This window comes from Liolophura sinensis, chromosome 5 (assembly GCF_032854445.1).
Source record: "Liolophura sinensis isolate JHLJ2023 chromosome 5, CUHK_Ljap_v2, whole genome shotgun sequence".
NCBI classification, from domain to species: Eukaryota; Metazoa; Mollusca; class Polyplacophora; order Chitonida; family Chitonidae; genus Liolophura; species Liolophura sinensis.
In genome coordinates this window covers 10,503,961-10,522,722 of record NC_088299.1, presented here as the reverse complement: position 1 = coordinate 10,522,722, position 18,762 = coordinate 10,503,961, and the positions used below count along the sequence as shown (strand labels likewise).

The following is an 18,762-nucleotide window of genomic DNA, read 5'->3' as shown; positions in this document are numbered from 1 at the left end:
TACTGTGCATACGGAATTTGTCTCCGAAATGACAAGGGCTTTGTGTTTTTGCTCAAAATTCTATTCGGTAGTTCTGTCTTATAACTGTGTGTAGGCCCTGTGCATGCATTCCGAGGAGCCTGATATAACAGCTTTTTTACAAAATACCGATGAAATATTACCCCATTTGACATATTACACCATTTAGAGAGAGAGAGAAAACGTCATTTGAGAGGACTATTTCTATATTCTATGTATAAAGTATTCCAATTAGTAAAGGTGTTGCTGGACATTCGCAGAGCTATGGTTAGAGCCTGGGAGATAACCAGGTACAAAGCAGATGGCCGTTGTATAATTCATTTGTTTCGTGGCATGGTAACCTTGTTAGGGTTTGCCCGTGCCTGCTTGGCTAAGCCCCTTGGTGCTGTTCATGGCAAATTTGATTAATGGGACAATGCGGTAGTTGACACCATCCTTGTACCTCCTTGACTTCCACCCCTCGGGCACGTTCTTCTAACAAAGAGAATACCGGCATGATGGACGCCTCGCCCGTGTCTCCTTTTGATCTCCACGCCTTCGTCGCCATCCATTCTTGGTGTGGTTTCAAGGTGAACTCAGGCGACAACTCCGAATGCTGAGACTAGAATAAAAAATACGATAGTCGCGGCATTTGTCTCGGATTCTAGTCTATAAGATTAATTTAAACTGGACAGGTCGTTCCCTCCGAAGAGAGGAAATAGCGTCATTATTTAAATCTGTCCCTCGAAGGCTCAAGCTCTTCGCACTACCTTAAACTTTGGGAGCAGTCCTTTGCAAATTACGGAAAGACGCCAATGACGGTTAAATCACACAAAAAATTGAGAGCGACAGAAGGATCTCATTACAATTGGCGTAAGGATATTTTGTTCAAAGGCGGTAAACAACTGTTAGGCGACACATTGCAATTTCTCTGTACATGACCATTCCTCTTCACACCTTCCGCTTAATTAATATAAGACGACGTAAATGGCCATACGAACGCTATGTAGAATGGTTACCGCCACCAACACCTTGATCACTGTAGGAGGGGGATGAGTGGACAGAATTTTAAATATTCCTTGATGGAAGCTTGAACTGGACATCATGGACATATCCTGAAGCACAAGCATCTTAACCAACCAGGAACGACCCACCTACCCATTCCCTACCCTTCCTTTTTTCAACGCCAACTTTTCTCTTTTGAATGTAATCCTAGCATAAAATATTAACGTGAAGTACTAAATCTGTCAATCCAAATTTCCTATCCACTAGATTGCAGCACGTGCCATAGCTAAGAGGTTAGTGCATGTTAGTGCGAAGACATTTATTAGCCATCCTTGGGGGCCTCCGTGACTCAGTTGGTTGGCGCGCTAGTGCAGCGTAATGACCCAGGAGCCTCTCACCAATAAGGTTGCTGTCAGTTCAAGTCTAGCTCATGCTGGCTCCCTCTCCGGCCGTAACTGGGCCGCTATGTGAAATATTCTTGAGTACGACGTAAAGCACCAATCAAATAAATAAATAAATAAAATAAAATATTTGTTCTTTTCCTTTCGACGTCGGAACTTAGAGGCATTCACGCAGTGCAATATGTGACATTCACTCATCCAATTCATCTGGTTGAATGAAAATAGGACAAGCTCTATTTCATAAGCCGCTCGGTTTCTGTTCATCGTAATGTTATCCGCCTTGGTATCAGTGAAATATTCTTGAGTACGACGTAAAACACCTATCAAATGAATACATAAATTTCATAAACCGCGTTCATACGGTGCTTTTTGTCGAATTCTACAGCCAAGTACACTAAAAAAAATAATCTGGCATATTAAAGTGTGTTAAGAAAGTCTGTTGTCTGAGTGATGCTAGAATGTATTCTGTTATTGCAGCAGATTATTCTGTTAAATGCAACACACACATTTTGTTAATTCAACGAAAAGATTTTATTACACTAAGAGGATATTATGTCGAGAATATTGTGTTATAATAACAGAATACATCCTAACATCACTCATACTTACAATTAACAGATTAATGTTTTAAGTGTATTGCTGAAATTTTGCCCGTTAGATGTGACCATTTGACAACCATCACATTTGTCGTCACTGTTCTCGATTTACTTTCCATACCGTAGCTTTTTACATAATGAACCACCGTTTGTGTCAATAACAAACGTTTTTCTCCATCCCGAAACATGGACATGGGTGTTGATTACAAAGCTGATTTAATATCCCGAGAGCACATTGTACTACCAAACTTCACCAGAACTTTTTTCCAAAGGTTCACATGAAAGTCCTAACAATATTGACATCTCACATTATCAGTATATTTCGAAGAAATTCACATTAATTGTCGAGCATAAATGCTTCATTTTATCCATAAAGAAATTCCGTACTTTAGTTTTCAGTTTTTTGGAGGAGTTTGGTTATGTTTTTTTTTTTTTTTTTTTTTTCTTGTTTTTGTTTTTTTACTTTAGGCATAAAGATGTTTTCCAACAAAACCCTTACATGCAGAATCTATAAGCTAAAGCTTATAAATTACAAATCTTAACCCCCAGCTCTTTTGACAGTTTTAATTTTTTTTTTTTTTTTGTTTCTTTTGGTGGGGGGGGAGGCGTTTGTGGCTTTATATTGTTTACTATTTCACCTTAAGCAAAAAGATTTTTTGCAGGAAATCCTTGTATACAGAATGTGTTCTATAAACTGCTGTTCGCAAAGTTACATGCCAATCGATAACCTCCTGCTAATTTTACAATTTTGACCCTTTATTTACACATTATACTATAATTTCGCGACGTCTGTTTGGATTTTGGTGGCGTTTGTTTTTTGGTTTTTAATTTTGTGTGTTTTTTCTTTCGTTTCTTATGTTTTTTAGTTAAAGGAAAAACATTACAACAAAATCCTGTAAACAGAATGTATTGTATAAAACCAATTGTTACATGCCAATTAGTTTTACCATTTTGACTCTTCAATTTCCCACCACGCTCTTTTCTCGTTCCAGCGAGAGACTTCTTTCCATGCCTGGATTCTGAAAACAGCATCGATCAGAATAGGTTTCAAAACTGATACCTAGCGTCAATCATCATTCGCCTGGCCCTTAGACCAGATTTCGATACCATTTTTATGGAGATGTTCTATGCGGTACGTTTGTAGATTATGTAAGCAATAAACTATGTCTTATATATCTACCTCGAGTTGTTTGTCAGATTATTTCCAAATACACTGAACTATCAGACAGTGGACCGATGAGGTTGCGTGTTCAAATCCAGCTCTGGCTGTTTTGGTGGCAGCCTAGAGTCAGGAGGTTTGTGAAGATCAGTGGATTTACTCCAGACACACCGGTTTCCTCCGTCCATTTAGACCTAACTGTCGTCACACAAGTGAAACATTCCTGAGCACTGTGTTAAACACCAGTGAGTCAGTTAAAGACGTCTGGAGGGCGAGGCGAACTAACCTAGCAGAGCCGAAAGAGACAAGTAGATGTTTAGGTAACCTAGCAGAGTTCAGGAACAACCAAATGTTTATCTAACCTATCAAAGCCTAGACAACTAGGTGTTCAAGTAACCTAGCAGAGCTTAGGGACAACAAGGTGCTCGAGTGATCTAGCCCAGACAACCAGGTATTCACGTGACCTAGCAGAGCCCAGAGACAACCGCGTTGTTCAGGTAACCTAGCAGAGCTTAGGGGCAGCCATATGTCCAGGTAACCTAGCAGAAGCCAGATAACCAGGTGTTCAGGCAACCTAACAGACCCCAGGGGCAACCAGGTGTTCTGATAACCTAGACAACAATGTGTTCAGGTAACCTAGCAGAGCTTAGGGGCAACCATATGTCCAAGTAACCTAGCAGAGGCCAGATAACCAGGTGTTCAGGCACCCTAACAGAACAGACACGTAGGTGTCCAGATAACCTAGCAGAGGCCAGACAACCAGGTGTTAGGTACCCTGTCAGAGCCCAGACAAGCTGGTGTTCAGGTAATTTAACACAGGCCATGGACATCGATTTGTTCGGAGAGCTTAGCAGAGGCCAGACAACCAAGTGTTCAGGTAACTTAGCAGAGGCCAGATAACCAGGTGTTCAGGTAACTTAGCACAGGCCAGATAACCATGTGTTCGGGTAATTTAACAGATCCCAGACAAGCAGGTGTTCAGGAAACCTAACAGAATCACGGAGGTGTCTCCTCCAGTGTTTGGACAATAAGGAGGTCGAGGTGCTCTGACCGGCGTCTGAATAATCACAGACATCAGAGGTGTCCTGCCCGGTGTTTGGACAATAAATGGGGCAAGGTGGCCTGGATGGTGTCTTGGTGGTGTCCTAGGCGTGAGGATAATAAAAACTTGCGAGCTGCATCTGGACAGTAAGAGAGCTGTCCTGATCAAAGTCAGATAATGTGAGAATGTTCTGTGCCTGTTGGATAGTACCCAGGTTGTCCACTGTTGTCGTACGATGTGTTGAGACAGGAATATCCCCCGTTCTAGAAATTACCAAACTCAAGCCTACATACATACATACATACATACATACATACATACATACATACATACGTACGTACATACATACATACATACATACATACATACATACATACATACATACATACATACATACATACATACATAGGAAGTACATACATGAAATATATATGTATACAAATATACATATATATTTGATTGGCGTTTTTACGCTGTACTCTAGAATATTTCATTTATGCGGCGGATACCAGCATTATGGTGGGAGGAAACCGGGCGTAGCCCGGAGGTAAACCCACGACCATCCGCAGGTTACGGGAGGATCTTCACACGTACGGCCGGACAGGAAGCCAGCATGCATGAGCTGGATTTGAACCGACTGCGACCGCATCAAGGAGAGGCCACTGAGCCATTAATTGCGCCACGCTGGCACGCTAATAACCTCGGTCACGGAAGCTTCTACATACATACATGTCTTCCGTTTTAGATAACAGGTGTTAACACTATCGGTAAAATGGTAAGGAGACAGTTTGAAGTAATCAAAGTTAAATTAAATATAACAGGTTTTGTTCAAAAGTAACTTTAAACTATCGACCGATCGGTTTAGAAACTAAATGACTCTTCAAGTCTACATCTTTTGCGCGAAAACCGCGATTACATTTACTCCAGGAAATACTCGATTGTTTGATTGACTGATTGCTTGATTCTTTGCTTGAATGATTGATTGGTTGATCGGAATTTGCTATAGCATACCCACGGCATATCTTTTGACACCATGTCAGATTTAGCTTAAATGCAGCAATGAAGGTACCCCAATTGCCTTACTGACTTGCCGAAGGCCAGCGGTTTAATCCGTACGTTTCGGCTAGAGTCCTACAACCATAACTGTGACCGCCGATCGTATGAGTGAATCTTTTCTTGAGTCCAGCGTTAAAAACTAATCAATCAACAAATCAATCAACATAATCAGGAATCTAGCCATTGTTTGACTTATGAAATTGATGTGGATCTAGGATGATGTGTGACGTCATTGTTATTCATGAATGTATCTCAGACATTGCCAGTAACAAAAGTTCTTACAAATAGCTGTGCGCAATTGTTAACACCGTTTTGACATTCTACTTAAAAATTAAATACAGTTTACCATCACCAAATGCACTCTGGCCAGCTGCATATTTAGAATAAAAGTTTTCAAATTATATGTGTGTCCATCTGCCAACTATCACACTATCGTTGCTTCTCCATTGTTTTTTACTCTCCATACTGGTGCCTTTTGTATTTCATACCTGCATGCACCAGAATTATGCTGGTGGACAAATAGCCCCAGATACTTCGTCCCTTTGCATTGTTTTCCTGTTTATTAAACGTGATAACCGCACAGCATTTTGAGTAATTCTAGACCAGTGAGGTCTAATTAATTGCATTTGATAACACTGCTTATTTTCCTTAACTAGGGGCCGTGTTAATTGCTACTTTCTTGAGGATTTCCCTGAAACGTCAGAATAAAACCCTATTTGAGGTAAGCCGACAGGACGCCGGGTTTCAGCGGTTACGTGGAACCATTTGCTTCCTACCACACTGTCGTTGCTACTTTAGTTTTACTCCCCACGCTGATGTCTTCTATATTGCAGATATATATATACACAATCCCGTCCAACGTGTTCAAACTCTATATCTTTCAATGGTTCCTTGAACAATGATTAGGCCCCATGGTTATAATAGGCGAGGCCTTTCATCTCGCATCTGTATTAATACGTTCATCCATGTGTTATTTGGTATCACAAAGATCTTTGTCAGCACAAATACAGGATTAGTTTAGCTCTGTTGTTTCCTGTTTGTACAGAGCAAATACACAAAATATCAAAGCGCCCAAATCGTGTCGTCTTTGAGCGGTAACATTCCCAAGATCATTCGTCTATATAATTAGGCTACTCCGCCCAGATTAAAAATGGTTCATTTGAGACGAGCTGAAGCGAAGAATACAAGATACCAGCGTATAAATTATACATATACAATTTTGTGGGGACAAATAACAGCCTACTCATCGGGGTTAATACAGAATAAACACTCAGTACTTCGCTACATGCGCTCTTTGATCCAGCTAAGCGGGCAATCTATATGTGTTCACTCTACTGTTACATCACTTTGCACACGTATGCCACGACACGTCATTAGACTTACATGCATGCCTGTGTTCAACCTTAAAAAAATACACATATTCCTGGCAGTACATGTACATTCAATTCGAAAGACTGAAGTTGGTAGTATCCAGGTTAGTTCAAGATGAATGGATATAAGTGATAGTTAAAGGGACATGCTGCCGAAAGAAATTCGGAATTTTTGAGTTGGTTCAGCTAAATACAAAAAAGATTTTTATTTCACTCCTAACTAACTCTCCTGGGCCTATATTTTCCGACAAATGTCAATTAAGAGAATTATAAGAGGAAATCAGTCACTGGTCTAAACTCTCCGCCCAACGAGATAACATGCAACACAGGCAAAGCTGCATTCCCACAATCCAGCCTTCGCTCGTAAACCAAATACGATCTTCCTTTCTATCGATATTGTATTATAAAGTATTCATAATTTCTAACGATCTGTACGGAAGAACTAAACTTACCTCTTTGTCCGGATAATTAGAACACTATACCATTTCTATCATTCCAAAGTTCGCAGAACATCTCCCGTCGTCTGGACAACATGGGGAGGTAGACCAGACAAAAAAGTCAGTCTTCTAAATATGGCTACATGAGTGAGTAGATGTCGCTTTATGTCTCATTAAATAGCAACTGGTCTCTTCAACCGCAGGTACAGACCCGGATTAAGTTGGGTGAGAAGTAACTATTTCCAAAGAAAAAGCATTCTGAAAGTATTGAGAAAACAATACATGTCTTTTACAGGTTTGATCCGTCAGAAAACCTTGAGCTGTCATCGACCATAACAGAATAAAAGCAGCCAACACTTTTTTTTACTGAAAATAGACTAAATGATAACCTTAAACTTGCCTCGACTCGGTTTGAACATGCTCAGGATTTTCAAAAACGACCATGATTTTGTCGAAAATTTAAGAAACCACGCGAAACTCAATCTTCATCTGTGTCTTGGTGATGACATTTTAAATTCAATGCGAAAAGAAAAACTGTCTGGAAAACTGCATAAGTCGCGATATACTGGCAAACTGACGTACTGACGTATGACAGACGAGGTGTAAACCCATAGTCCTCTCCGCTTCCTCTACCAGGAATAACAACGATTGTGACTCAATGAGCCTCTAATAAAATACAGAATGGAAGTAAAACGTGTAACATTGGCTTTCCATGAAAAGTCATTGACCAAATATTCACAATTAGAAATTAGTGACTCTCAGTTATCTGTGCAAAAGTATATGTTCTGGTATTTGGAACAGTTAAGAATCCTACCAAAGGCAGCAATTTACGTATTGTCCACCAAATGGTCACTATGGTGACTAACATCCAAGCAATGCCGTTTATGACTGGTTAAATTCATTTCACTGTAATAATAAGCGTTCTCCATAAAGGACGACGTAAAAATACAGTTGAAAACTTGACATTTGTGATGAAAACCAAAATCAACACTGCGGGAGATGCTTAGTGCTGATTTTTTTGCAAATAATGCTTCCGGAGTCTTCCATTCCGTATCACATCGCTTACTCGCTGTGCCATAGTCAAAGGGAGGGAATCACCAAGCAAGAGTATTTATTAATGAGGATTAAGATACACAAACTATTGTTTCACTAAAGAGTTTATCGTTTCTCGCACAGGCATACCTTGCGTAGATCTATACGTCAGCCCAGTAGGCTAAATCGTTGTTCACGCCACAACCCATGGACCGTTGGCAAATGAAGTGGTAGGTTCGAATTCAGTCGTCGTTGGTTTGCCCTACACAATATGACTGTGCTTTATAGATCCCTGTCAACCTTTTCTTCCATCATGGCGAAGCATCGCTGTTTTGAAACAGTGAAATATGCGACTTGCTTTGGTACAACCATGAAAGCGATTTTCGTTCATGTTTACGTGATTGTGGCATTTAAGCATGGTTTTATCGTAGATAAAAAGTGCAACCCGTTCCTACAGGTAATTTGCATATTGTAACGAGAAATTAAATTTGATTTCAAACGAAGGGCTTTAGGTCAAAGAAAGACTAATATATACTTTTTAATATATGTGCACCAAAAGGTTATCGATACCATAGAAAAATGCATTGAACATTAAGTGTGAAAAATATAAAAATATTATTCTTGTCGGCGAGTCTTCTACACACTTCCAACAACACATATCTCTCAGTAGATAATGTATGAGATAATCTAGCTCACATGCTAGTGTTACTGTAAGGCGTTTACAATACATTTAAGAGAGCCTGAATTTTATGCCATCTCGCTAACAGGAGAAATATTCTGCAGCATATTAATCATTACATATTTTCATTAATATTTCCCAGTGTGCAATATACACCTTAAATGCAAGTTATATATATACTAGAAAATGTGCAACACAAGACCCGTCCATATTGCACACTGGGAAACATATTATAGCTGGAACAAAAAGTGAACTTGTTGGGAACGGTGCGCTTGTGAGAGAGTCCACAACTATTCACATGTATATGCGAGAACGATCATAACTACTGTTCGGTGCAGCTATTGATTTCGTTGTTTTGAAAGCAACAGCAATTATAGTCTGGGAATACATGAATATTTCATTTCTTGCGTATGTTCGCGGCTTCCCACCGTGCTTTGACAGGTTTTAACCTGCCAAAATGCTGGCCGTCGTCGCATCAGTGAAATATTATAGAGTACGGTGTAAAACACCAACTAAATGAATAAATCAAATAAATAATTGTTGATTTGATTTGTTCTGTTAAAATGTAAAAGTCCGATGTCAAAAACATATGTGGTTATATATACACTAAATAATTCTAGCACCATGCATGCCCCTAGGTTAAATGGCCCATGTTACGTAAGTTACATGTACCCACATTAGATTTCAGAACACTCTTTCCGCTGTTCGTAATTACTTTTATATGATTACTGATTAGGCGCCATCATAGCGTAGTTAGGCACCAGAATTTACAAACCAGTTTGTAGGCCATAAAACTAATAATTTATGTGTGTGATGTTTAGCGTCACACAAGACTTTCTTATCGGTTAAATTTATGGGTACATGGAGCAGCGCCCGAGATAAACCACCAACCTTTGGCAAGACGTTGACAAATTTTCTTACGTGCGAAGTAGGGGTATATACATGTGACCGCGACATTGAAGAAAGATAAAAAAGGCCATCAACGAACGTTAGATTGTGCAAATGTCACACGAACACCGTCACTAAGGCCCCAAGAACAGTCAGAGAGCATCCTGCCCAAGGCCACGATTGTACCAATTCCCGATCGTGTATGAAGTCAACTGAAAGACAAACATCGTAACTAACGTCATCATCCTCTCTTTTCTTGGGATAGGCCACAATTTATTTCTCAACAATAACAAGAATGTGCGCTTAGAACATGTATGCAGGCATTTCAGATAGGACTAGTAGCACTTCCCCATAACCTCGCACGGACAGGACACCTCCGTATAATCGCATATAATCACCACTATTAGCTGGTACTAACGTAAAACCCTTGAATTTCAATCATTCCACTCCTTTACACACACAAGGCTTTAAACAGACGATCGTCAATATCAGCCTGTAAGGCGCGAAACCGCGAAGGAAAGGTGCATTGCAATTGCATTCTCACGAGGCGAGAACTCCTAAGAATGGAAGTGGTACTGTAACAATAGATAATCTGGTTTACCAGAATTAAGGCACAGATTCCCAGATGGCGCGTGTAGCGTGGATGTGCATATGTATAAGAATGGTCCAAGCTTCATCTTCCCTCCATAGTGAGGAAAGACAGATGTTACTGACCTCGATATGTGCAAGCAGTGATCCATGCAACAAGCCGGACTGTCTGGTTAAAAACCACCGACCTTTGGCAAGTTACTGTCGAACAGTGAGAGCAGAGGAATCTATAATCTATAATAATCTATAATTCCCGCTCCAAAGCCGGGATTTGACCCATTAAAAGGCATTTGGTGAGTTGCACGGCTCAGAGCGTGAGGTACACGAAGGAATTTGTAGATTTTCTCACTGCTTGTGGGGCCTCGGTGACTTTAGGCAGTCGACGACGCTCGTGTGTCCCTTTTGAGCAGTTTAATATTCCTTATTTTACTACTTATCTTCCATCGTGGGGTGCATCTCTTTTCGTCACATACGGAAAAGTTCCCCAGTAACTTGCCCAAGGTAGATGGTTTACGCCGGGCAATCAGTTGTGCTCAACCCATAAAATTAACTGCCATGGAATAGGTGGACAATGGTGGAGTATGCGTAAAAACAATCAAATAGAAATGAAATCTAAGATCTCAACGAAATAAGTAAATAAATGGATAAGAGAAATGTTCTGCTGGAGGACATTTTTCTTTTTAAATATTGACGTAGCAGGGGTCTCCCCGTATGACTCATGCGATTACAGCGTTAGTCTGTATGGCCGGTGATCGACCTCTCCTCATCATGGGTTCGAACCCAGCTCTCGTTATTTACGCTGCAGCTTAAGGTTAGGATCTTTGTTTGTTTTATTGGTGGCTAAAGCCCCATGGGTCAGCTCAGGAATTTTTCACTTATAACCCGTCGGTCAGGTTTATTAGGGGACGCCGGAGATAAAACATTGCCACTTTATTTCTCTGCGATATTTTTTGCTGACAACTTTTTAATATTTTGCAATATCTAGTAAAATGAGGCTATATATAGGTTGCGACGATAGTGGGAAATTGCCATGTGCTAAATAGTATGTGTGCCAAAACAGTAGTCTAGATATCTGTACAGTAGCAGTGTCTAAATTCCATGTTTAAATCTGGATAAATACACAAGGATGCACCAGTATACACAAAGATTCGCTGTCGTCATGAACAGACTTACTCTTCTGGGGTTAATGGTCACATTGTGTGCAGGTAATACTAACAACAATGCTTCGAAGATGGTAGTCTGGAGAAAGGCGAGTAAGAATGTAATGCCAACAACTGTATACGTATCGTGAAAAAACACGGAAAACAACAAATGAAGATTATTTATCTTTTATCAGTTATGGCGAATATGACGTGCAAGTTTCAGTGTCTCACGTGGGTGAGCTCTCCAGTAATTTGCCAACGGACAGTGGTTTACTCCGGGCACGCCAGTTAATTGCCCCGCTCATAAATCTCCTTAAACATCTTTCAAATAACTTATCTGACTTTTTTATTTCATTAGTGTAGAAAGCCGTGGTCTAAGATGTTTTCACTAATAATCGAAGATGGTGTGGTGGAAACTGGGGTACTCGGATTAAACCACCGACCTTCGGCAGGTATACTATTATACCTGACAAACCACTTGACTTTTTTTTAAACCACAACCAAACCAACGAGAACTGAATTGGAACGCACGACCTTATTTGCCATGGGCCCTGATATTTGCGCTGAGCCAGCGTTTTAACGACTTGAATCAGCGTGGTCGGGGGTGAGGTTGGGCGGGGAATGGTATATAAACATAAACAAATAAATATCAGATTATTCTTTAATGATACATGTTCATGGTTTCCACTCGAAATCGGATTGCACTTACAATTTTTGTGTTTTGACTTTTTTTCAATGTTCAATAATTACATTGGCTGCTTCCAGTGACATGCACGAGCCAGTTGGTTACCTTGGAGATGGCCTGTGAAATGGAATGTCTGAAGACTAAGACAGAGCATGCATATGTCACGTGGGACAGCCCAGAAGCCACTGAATGTCGCCGAGAGTGTCAGGAAAATCCGTAAAGTTTTCTGATTTTCTATATCCATAGAAACGTGCTATGTTAGCATACATTTTCATAAAAGAATGAATGAATGAATGAATGCTTGGGGTTTAACGTGATACTTTACAATTTTTCAGTCATATGACGATGAGGAGTTATTAGGTGTGTGTACATATACTGTCTCTTCTTGTGGCAGGGCGAGTAGCTAAAGTGCTGCAGTCACTCAAGTATCATGCCGAAGACACCTGACATGACACCCCACCCAGTCAAATTATACTGACAACCACTCATGTTTTCTTGCACCAACCTGCTGAGCGCCAAGCGAGGCAGCAACAAGTACTATTTTTAAAGTTTTCGGTGTGACACGATCAGGGTTTGATCCCGGGCCTTCTCACTTCGAGGCGGACGCTCTAACCGTTTGTCCACCGAAGCGGCCTTTTAATATATAATCCTGTCAGAATAGGCATATGCATGTCCGGTACATAAATCATTCGATGGGCCCAAAACTTTGACCTGAGGTGTCGTTTTCGCGTCCAGATCACGCTGCTTCGGTTTCGGTTTTAAGCCACGATAATCATCAGGCACCTGACCAAGTGCAGTGTTTTAATTAATCCGGACACTTCGGTTTCATCCACCTATAAATAAATAAATGTGAATCGTTCTTAGAAAAGCTGTGTCATTTTGTCATCCTATTATTATGCAAATAGGTTTGTGCGCTAAGATTCGTCGAGAGGTTTCATGTATTACTGAATAACAATCCTTAATCATATTCAGTAGAAATTTTCATGTAGTTTAACATGAGGGTTCACGAAGAAAAAAAAACAATTTTTGTCTGTAGAGATTTATTTGAAATGCACTTTTCTATAATGGAAAAAAACTAGACAATTCAGGCAAAGTCTCTTCTTAGTTCGTTCTTATTCAAAACTTTGTTATATTTTCGTTCATGTTGATGACATATGACATCACATCATGTACCCAACCCTGATCTTCCCCCACCCTTGAACTTGGATTTAGGCATATAATAGTTTTACCCTTTACATACATTAGTGGCGATAACAGCATGGAATCATACACGTATTTTATCTTTCAGATTCGGAAAGTACCTTCAGAAACCAGATGACCATGGCCAGTGAAGCTCAAGTGAAAAGTACAGCTGCTGTGCGGGGCATCTATATCATGTATAAGTCAAAGCTGTGCTTAATGCATTAAAATTAGAAAGACCTATTTAACTATGCGTGTATTTGTGATTTTAGTGGTGAGAACATATATATAGCTTACAAGAAAGTGCGGGCCTCCGTGGCCTAGTGGCTAGCGTGCCAGCGCGGCGCAATGACCCAAGAGCCGTATGTGCATGGGAAGGTTTGCCAGCAATTTGCTTATGGTCGTGTGTTAATTTCCTCCCACCATAATGTGAGATATTCTTGGGTACGGTGTAAAACACCAATAAAATAAATATAAGTAATGCACATATGGTCAGGTATATTAATCTGACTGGATCTATCGCTAATTCGTACCTTTCCCTGTAACCATGGCCCTCAGACCAATGAATGAATGGTTATAGCTTTACCCCACATCCCTGGCCTCGACATCACGAAGCGATCTTAGGCATCTTAAGTAAAAATTTCAGTTCACTTTAAATTGTTATTTTTTTACATAACATGGTCAAAATATTTCTTGACAATGTAAATTCTGGGTAAGAACAAATTCCAGGAGCAAACCAAGTTTAACAATTGAAATTGTGACTCAAGTTTTAACATCGTTTCGTGATCCCGTGGTGTTAGGCTGCACTTTTAAGTTAGGAGGTTCATGGGGTGTCCGACTATGAGCGGAGGTTATCCTCCATTGGGCAAACCAGTTTTATGCAAGACTGCGCCCACAAACCTGCATGAAACACCGCCATAGATGTGAAAAATTGTCAACTGGATCGGAGGCCTCTATGACCCAGGAGCTTCTCACCATTGCGGTCGCTGTAAGTTTCAGCTCATGCTGGTTTCCTATCCGACCGTACGTGGGAAGGCCTAGCAGCAACCTGTGGATGGCCGTGGGGTTTTCCTCGGATCTGCCAGGTTTCCTCCCGACGTGTAAGCGTAAAACATCAATCAAATAAATGAATAGTTTCAGGCAAAAAATTAATCTTTTAATTTTAACAGAAAGTCTGTGATGCTAGAATGTATACTGCTGTTGCGGCAGATTGCTCTGTTATATATACGGCCATACGTGGGAAGGTATGTCAGCAACCTGCGGATGGTTGTGGGTTTCCACCGGGCTATGCCCCTCCCACCATAATGCTGGCCACCGTCGTATAACAGGAAAATATACCATCAAAAAAATCTGTTGTCTGAGTGATGCCAGAATATATTCCTGTTATTGGAGGAGGCATCCCAGATATAACACACATATCCCAGATATATTACACATATTCTATTAATTCAACATGAAGATTCTAATAGACTAACAGGATATTATGTTGAATATGACAGGATAATGTGTTAAATTAACAGAATACATTCTAGCATCACTTAGACAACAGACATTCTGTTAAAGTTAACAGATAAGTGAAATATTCTTGAGTACGGCGTAAAACACAAATCAAATAAATAAATCAAATAAATGTTATATATAACACTCATATTCTATTAATTCAACATAAAGATTCTATCAGACTAACAAGATACTATGTCGAATATGACAAAATATTGTGTTATAGTAACAGAATACATTCTACATGTAGCATCACTCAGACAAGAGAATTTCTGTTAAAATTGGCAGATTATTTTTTGTGTTGCTTCATCGTGGAAAGCTGCCACCAGCCGCATGCCACCATGCAGCAAGCAAAAAGAAGGTTTAAATATAGAAAATATTCGGCATTTTTGTGTAAAATAAGCTGTAAGCTATTAAATAGTCTTCATACATCATGTGTAGAAAATGTAACAAATTTTGTACACGTCGATTTATTATCTTCTTTGAAATAAAAAATGCTATTTCATGTTGTAGCTGCTTATATGTCCTATACTTTCAGACGTATTTACTTTACACTTACTTTACAGTTGAAGGGTAAATCACGCACACTTAACTCCTCTGAAAGCATTTAGGCATTACTGGTACCAATATTCACACATACTAAAATTAAATTTATTTACAGCTGATATATATTAGCATTTTACATAAAAAAGATAGGGAAATTTTGTCTTAGTTGGCATCTTCTATGTTGATTTATTGAGCATATATAGTCTAGAGCGTTTCTTTGTACGTCTGATTCCCGGCCGACAATATACATTTTAAACATGGACCTTTTGGCGACATGTGACGTAAGTCATATAACGGCGGCAGGCTTGTGAACTTCATGTGAGACTACGCGAAATAGCATTGTAGACCACTTAAAGCGACGAGAACAAATATAACATGAAAATATACCATCAAAAAATAATCTGTTCACAATAACAGAAAATCTGTTGTCTGAGTACGCTAGAATGTATTCTGTTATTGGAGGAGGCATCCCAGATATAACACACATATGCCAGAAATATTAGGCCTACACATATTCTATTAATTCAACATGAAGATTCTAATAGACTAACAGGATATTATGTAGAATATGACAGAATATTGTGTTATATTAACAGAATACATTCTAGCATCACTTAGACAACAGACATTCTATTAAAGTTAACAGATTAATTTTCGAAGGGTACCCTGTTAAAATTGTCTACACATACAGATACGCTGATGGAATATTCTTAGCTGTTCACTGATTTAAATTCAGCGTGAGTCATGCTGCTTTGATGCAATTAACTACCGGTAATTTAATGATTTATTAATCGATTTATTTCCTCTCTGGCCGTCTGTGGATGGCTGTGCCCCGGGCTTTAGTTAGCTCTACATACTTCTACACCTGATCGCTAATATCCCGTTTCCACTCACTATAATGGTGGCCGCCGTCGTATAAGTAAATATAAAAAAAAGTAAAAAATATCAAATAAATAAATCGAATAAATTTATAGTTTATAATCGATTCCGATAATGCATTTTCCGCAGTAGTCAGGCCTAACTGTTCACAAAATGGCTAGAGAGGCCTATATTTTGTTAACTGTTACAAAGACACAGAGATAAAGCTCTATATATACAGGTCCATGAGTTAACTGTTTTGTAGCGAGATGACCGGATGAATTATTTCCCTTTCACCGACTTTCAGCGAAAAGTACATTAACAGCTATACATAAATGTTCATATAGGTTGACATCGAACTTAATCATGTATAACACAAATAGAGCAATGTTATCAAGGATACGATAACCTAGCCTACATTTCCCCCCAAATTTATGCAGCGCTTAATGTTTGTCACGCATTGAAATCCCTCCTAGTTGTGTATACATTTGATTCCAGCTTCAGGTCGTCATCGAGTTTTTCGTCAGCAGCAGATTCCTGTCCAGAGGAAAAGTGAAAATATTCTTGAATGCGGCGAAACTTCAATTGGCAACATGTGGATGGTTGCGGGTTCTCATTTAATCAATCAATAAATAAAATCATGGGGAAAAATAAACACATATAGGCCAATCAAACGTCTCCAGTTGATGACGTCATTTGCTAACCCGCCAAGTACGAGGAGGGCTGACAGCAGAGAAGATGCCAGACAATACCTCGGCTTCACTTTTCATTCATCAAGTTCGATGTTGTTGGATAGTAATCCCACTTCAACCAAAGGGAATGTAAGTGTGTACGTGTAGTAAGAGTAACAGCAGATGATTTAGCCTTGAAAAAAGCCTGATAGTGTTATAATTATTCGCACACTGACATCGGAAAGCGCTTACAGGCCACCCCACGCGTAACACACGTTGTTGTTGGTGAGCATACATATTCAACATAGGCTGATTTAGTTTCGTTTTGGAAAGGCGAATTAAGTTCATCTTCATATGTGAAGGTTTTCAGCAGATCTTAGAGTGTTGCTACCTGCTTGTTTCCACAACTGAAATGAAATGAATAGTTTCATCTATAGCTTTTCGTTTCTTTATAAATTTGCTTCACCGACAGGCGCTCAAATCCAGTCCGTAAACCATATAGGCCTACCGGTATGTCTCGCGGAATCAGATAGTTCATATATAAGTGGCACTGAGACAAAATACATTTGATTTGGAAATACTAATGGTGGATTCCAGCAGATAATATCTCCAGGTAGGGAAACGAGTGGAAAAGTTGGAGGTTGAAGGCTTTATTTCTTGAATTTCGTAGACATTGCTTTGTCTTGAAAGTCGTTTCATACCTTTATTTAGACTTTTATGCATGTAGGAGGCTGGCATATGGTGTTGAAAGTCGTTTCATGCCTTTATTTAGACTTTTATACGTGTAGGAGGCTGGTATTTGACACATATAGGGTTTACAAACTGGATTCGCGTACCTGTGGTCTCACCGGACACTTTTACTCCGATATTATAACGTCGCTATAGTAGTCATTTAGCACAGACCTTTACAAATATGCGCACTGAAATTAAGGCAGCTTCGCCTTTCTTCCTTAGCAGCCTGCAGTCCTCAGATCCTAGCACAATTCTAGGGCCAGCTTTATAATTGTCTAGCCTTACAATATTGCTATGCTTTAATCTGACAGTAGACAAGATCACACTGAAGCGCTGGAAGTGCTCCATCAAACTTATGCTCTGAATATTCCTGCATGTATTCTTAGTAAAACCCACATACTGTTTGGTCGTTGGCCTACCTGGTTAGAAAGAAACTTGAAGACGTTTTCCTCTAGTGCCATGTTTGACATCGGTAGCCTATATTTACTCCAGGAAATATGTCCCCCAATCCCCTCAGAGGTTATCAGACAATTCATTACACTATGTTGCTAGACACAGATATTCTGAAATAAGAAGAAAACATTGTTACTAGACAATTAATGTTGACCCCAATCATCATACATATAAACTCTGGTACAAATGATTATTAATACTATTTCACCATGTCTTTAGATGCAGTCATTAGGGCTGTACTGAATTACCTCCCTTGAGATTACTCCCGCATTTGGAAGGTGCATTTATAAGCCTGTCGCACACAGACAACATTTGTTGTTGAAAATTGGACTTTCAGATCCATTGTCAAATGATCCAGAATATTGATTACATGCACACGAGCAACATTTGTTGTCCATTTTTGAAGAATCCAGCATCTAAAGACAGTCATACGTTCAAGGTCAAGGTCATGTGATCCCCCCGCTCCCCAGCCTCCATTTTGTATGAACTCGCATGACATTTTCATAGATGCTGATTGGTTGATGTTGATGACAACTATCTAACAAGGTCCAGATTTCATAGCAGTGATCATTCTGTTTCAGTGTCAGTTCCCAGGTTAAAATTTCATGGAACCGAAAGTCTGTTTCCCACAAAAAAAGGTTTGGCTTTACACTCATTACTTTGTACTTTGTTGCCACAAGTGGTCTGATGAAAATGGACCTTTTTCAATCTCTGTGTACAGCGAGTCTGCATTGCCATCTGCCACG

The 18,762-nt window shown here is 39.7% G+C and overlaps 1 protein-coding gene and 1 long non-coding RNA gene across 2 annotated transcripts in view; both read left to right on the top strand.

Moving 5' to 3' along the window:
- LOC135466066 (uncharacterized) overlaps nt 1-3,178 on the top strand; it is a 33,088-nt gene extending 29,910 nt beyond the window's left edge. Inside the window, exon 5 of the mRNA XM_064743478.1 lies at nt 2,992-3,178. Coding sequence (XP_064599548.1) covers nt 2,992-3,056 — 65 coding nt within the window. The 3' untranslated portion in view covers nt 3,057-3,178. The remainder of the gene's footprint in view (nt 1-2,991) is intronic.
- An 8,203-nt stretch (nt 3,179-11,381) lies between these two features.
- On the top strand, nt 11,382-13,497 carry LOC135465628 (uncharacterized). Its single transcript, XR_010444051.1, has 3 exons — nt 11,382-11,455; nt 12,158-12,293; nt 13,366-13,497. It is a non-coding gene; the product is annotated as an uncharacterized LOC135465628 (long non-coding RNA).
- Nucleotides 13,498-18,762: the final 5,265 nt, after the last annotated feature.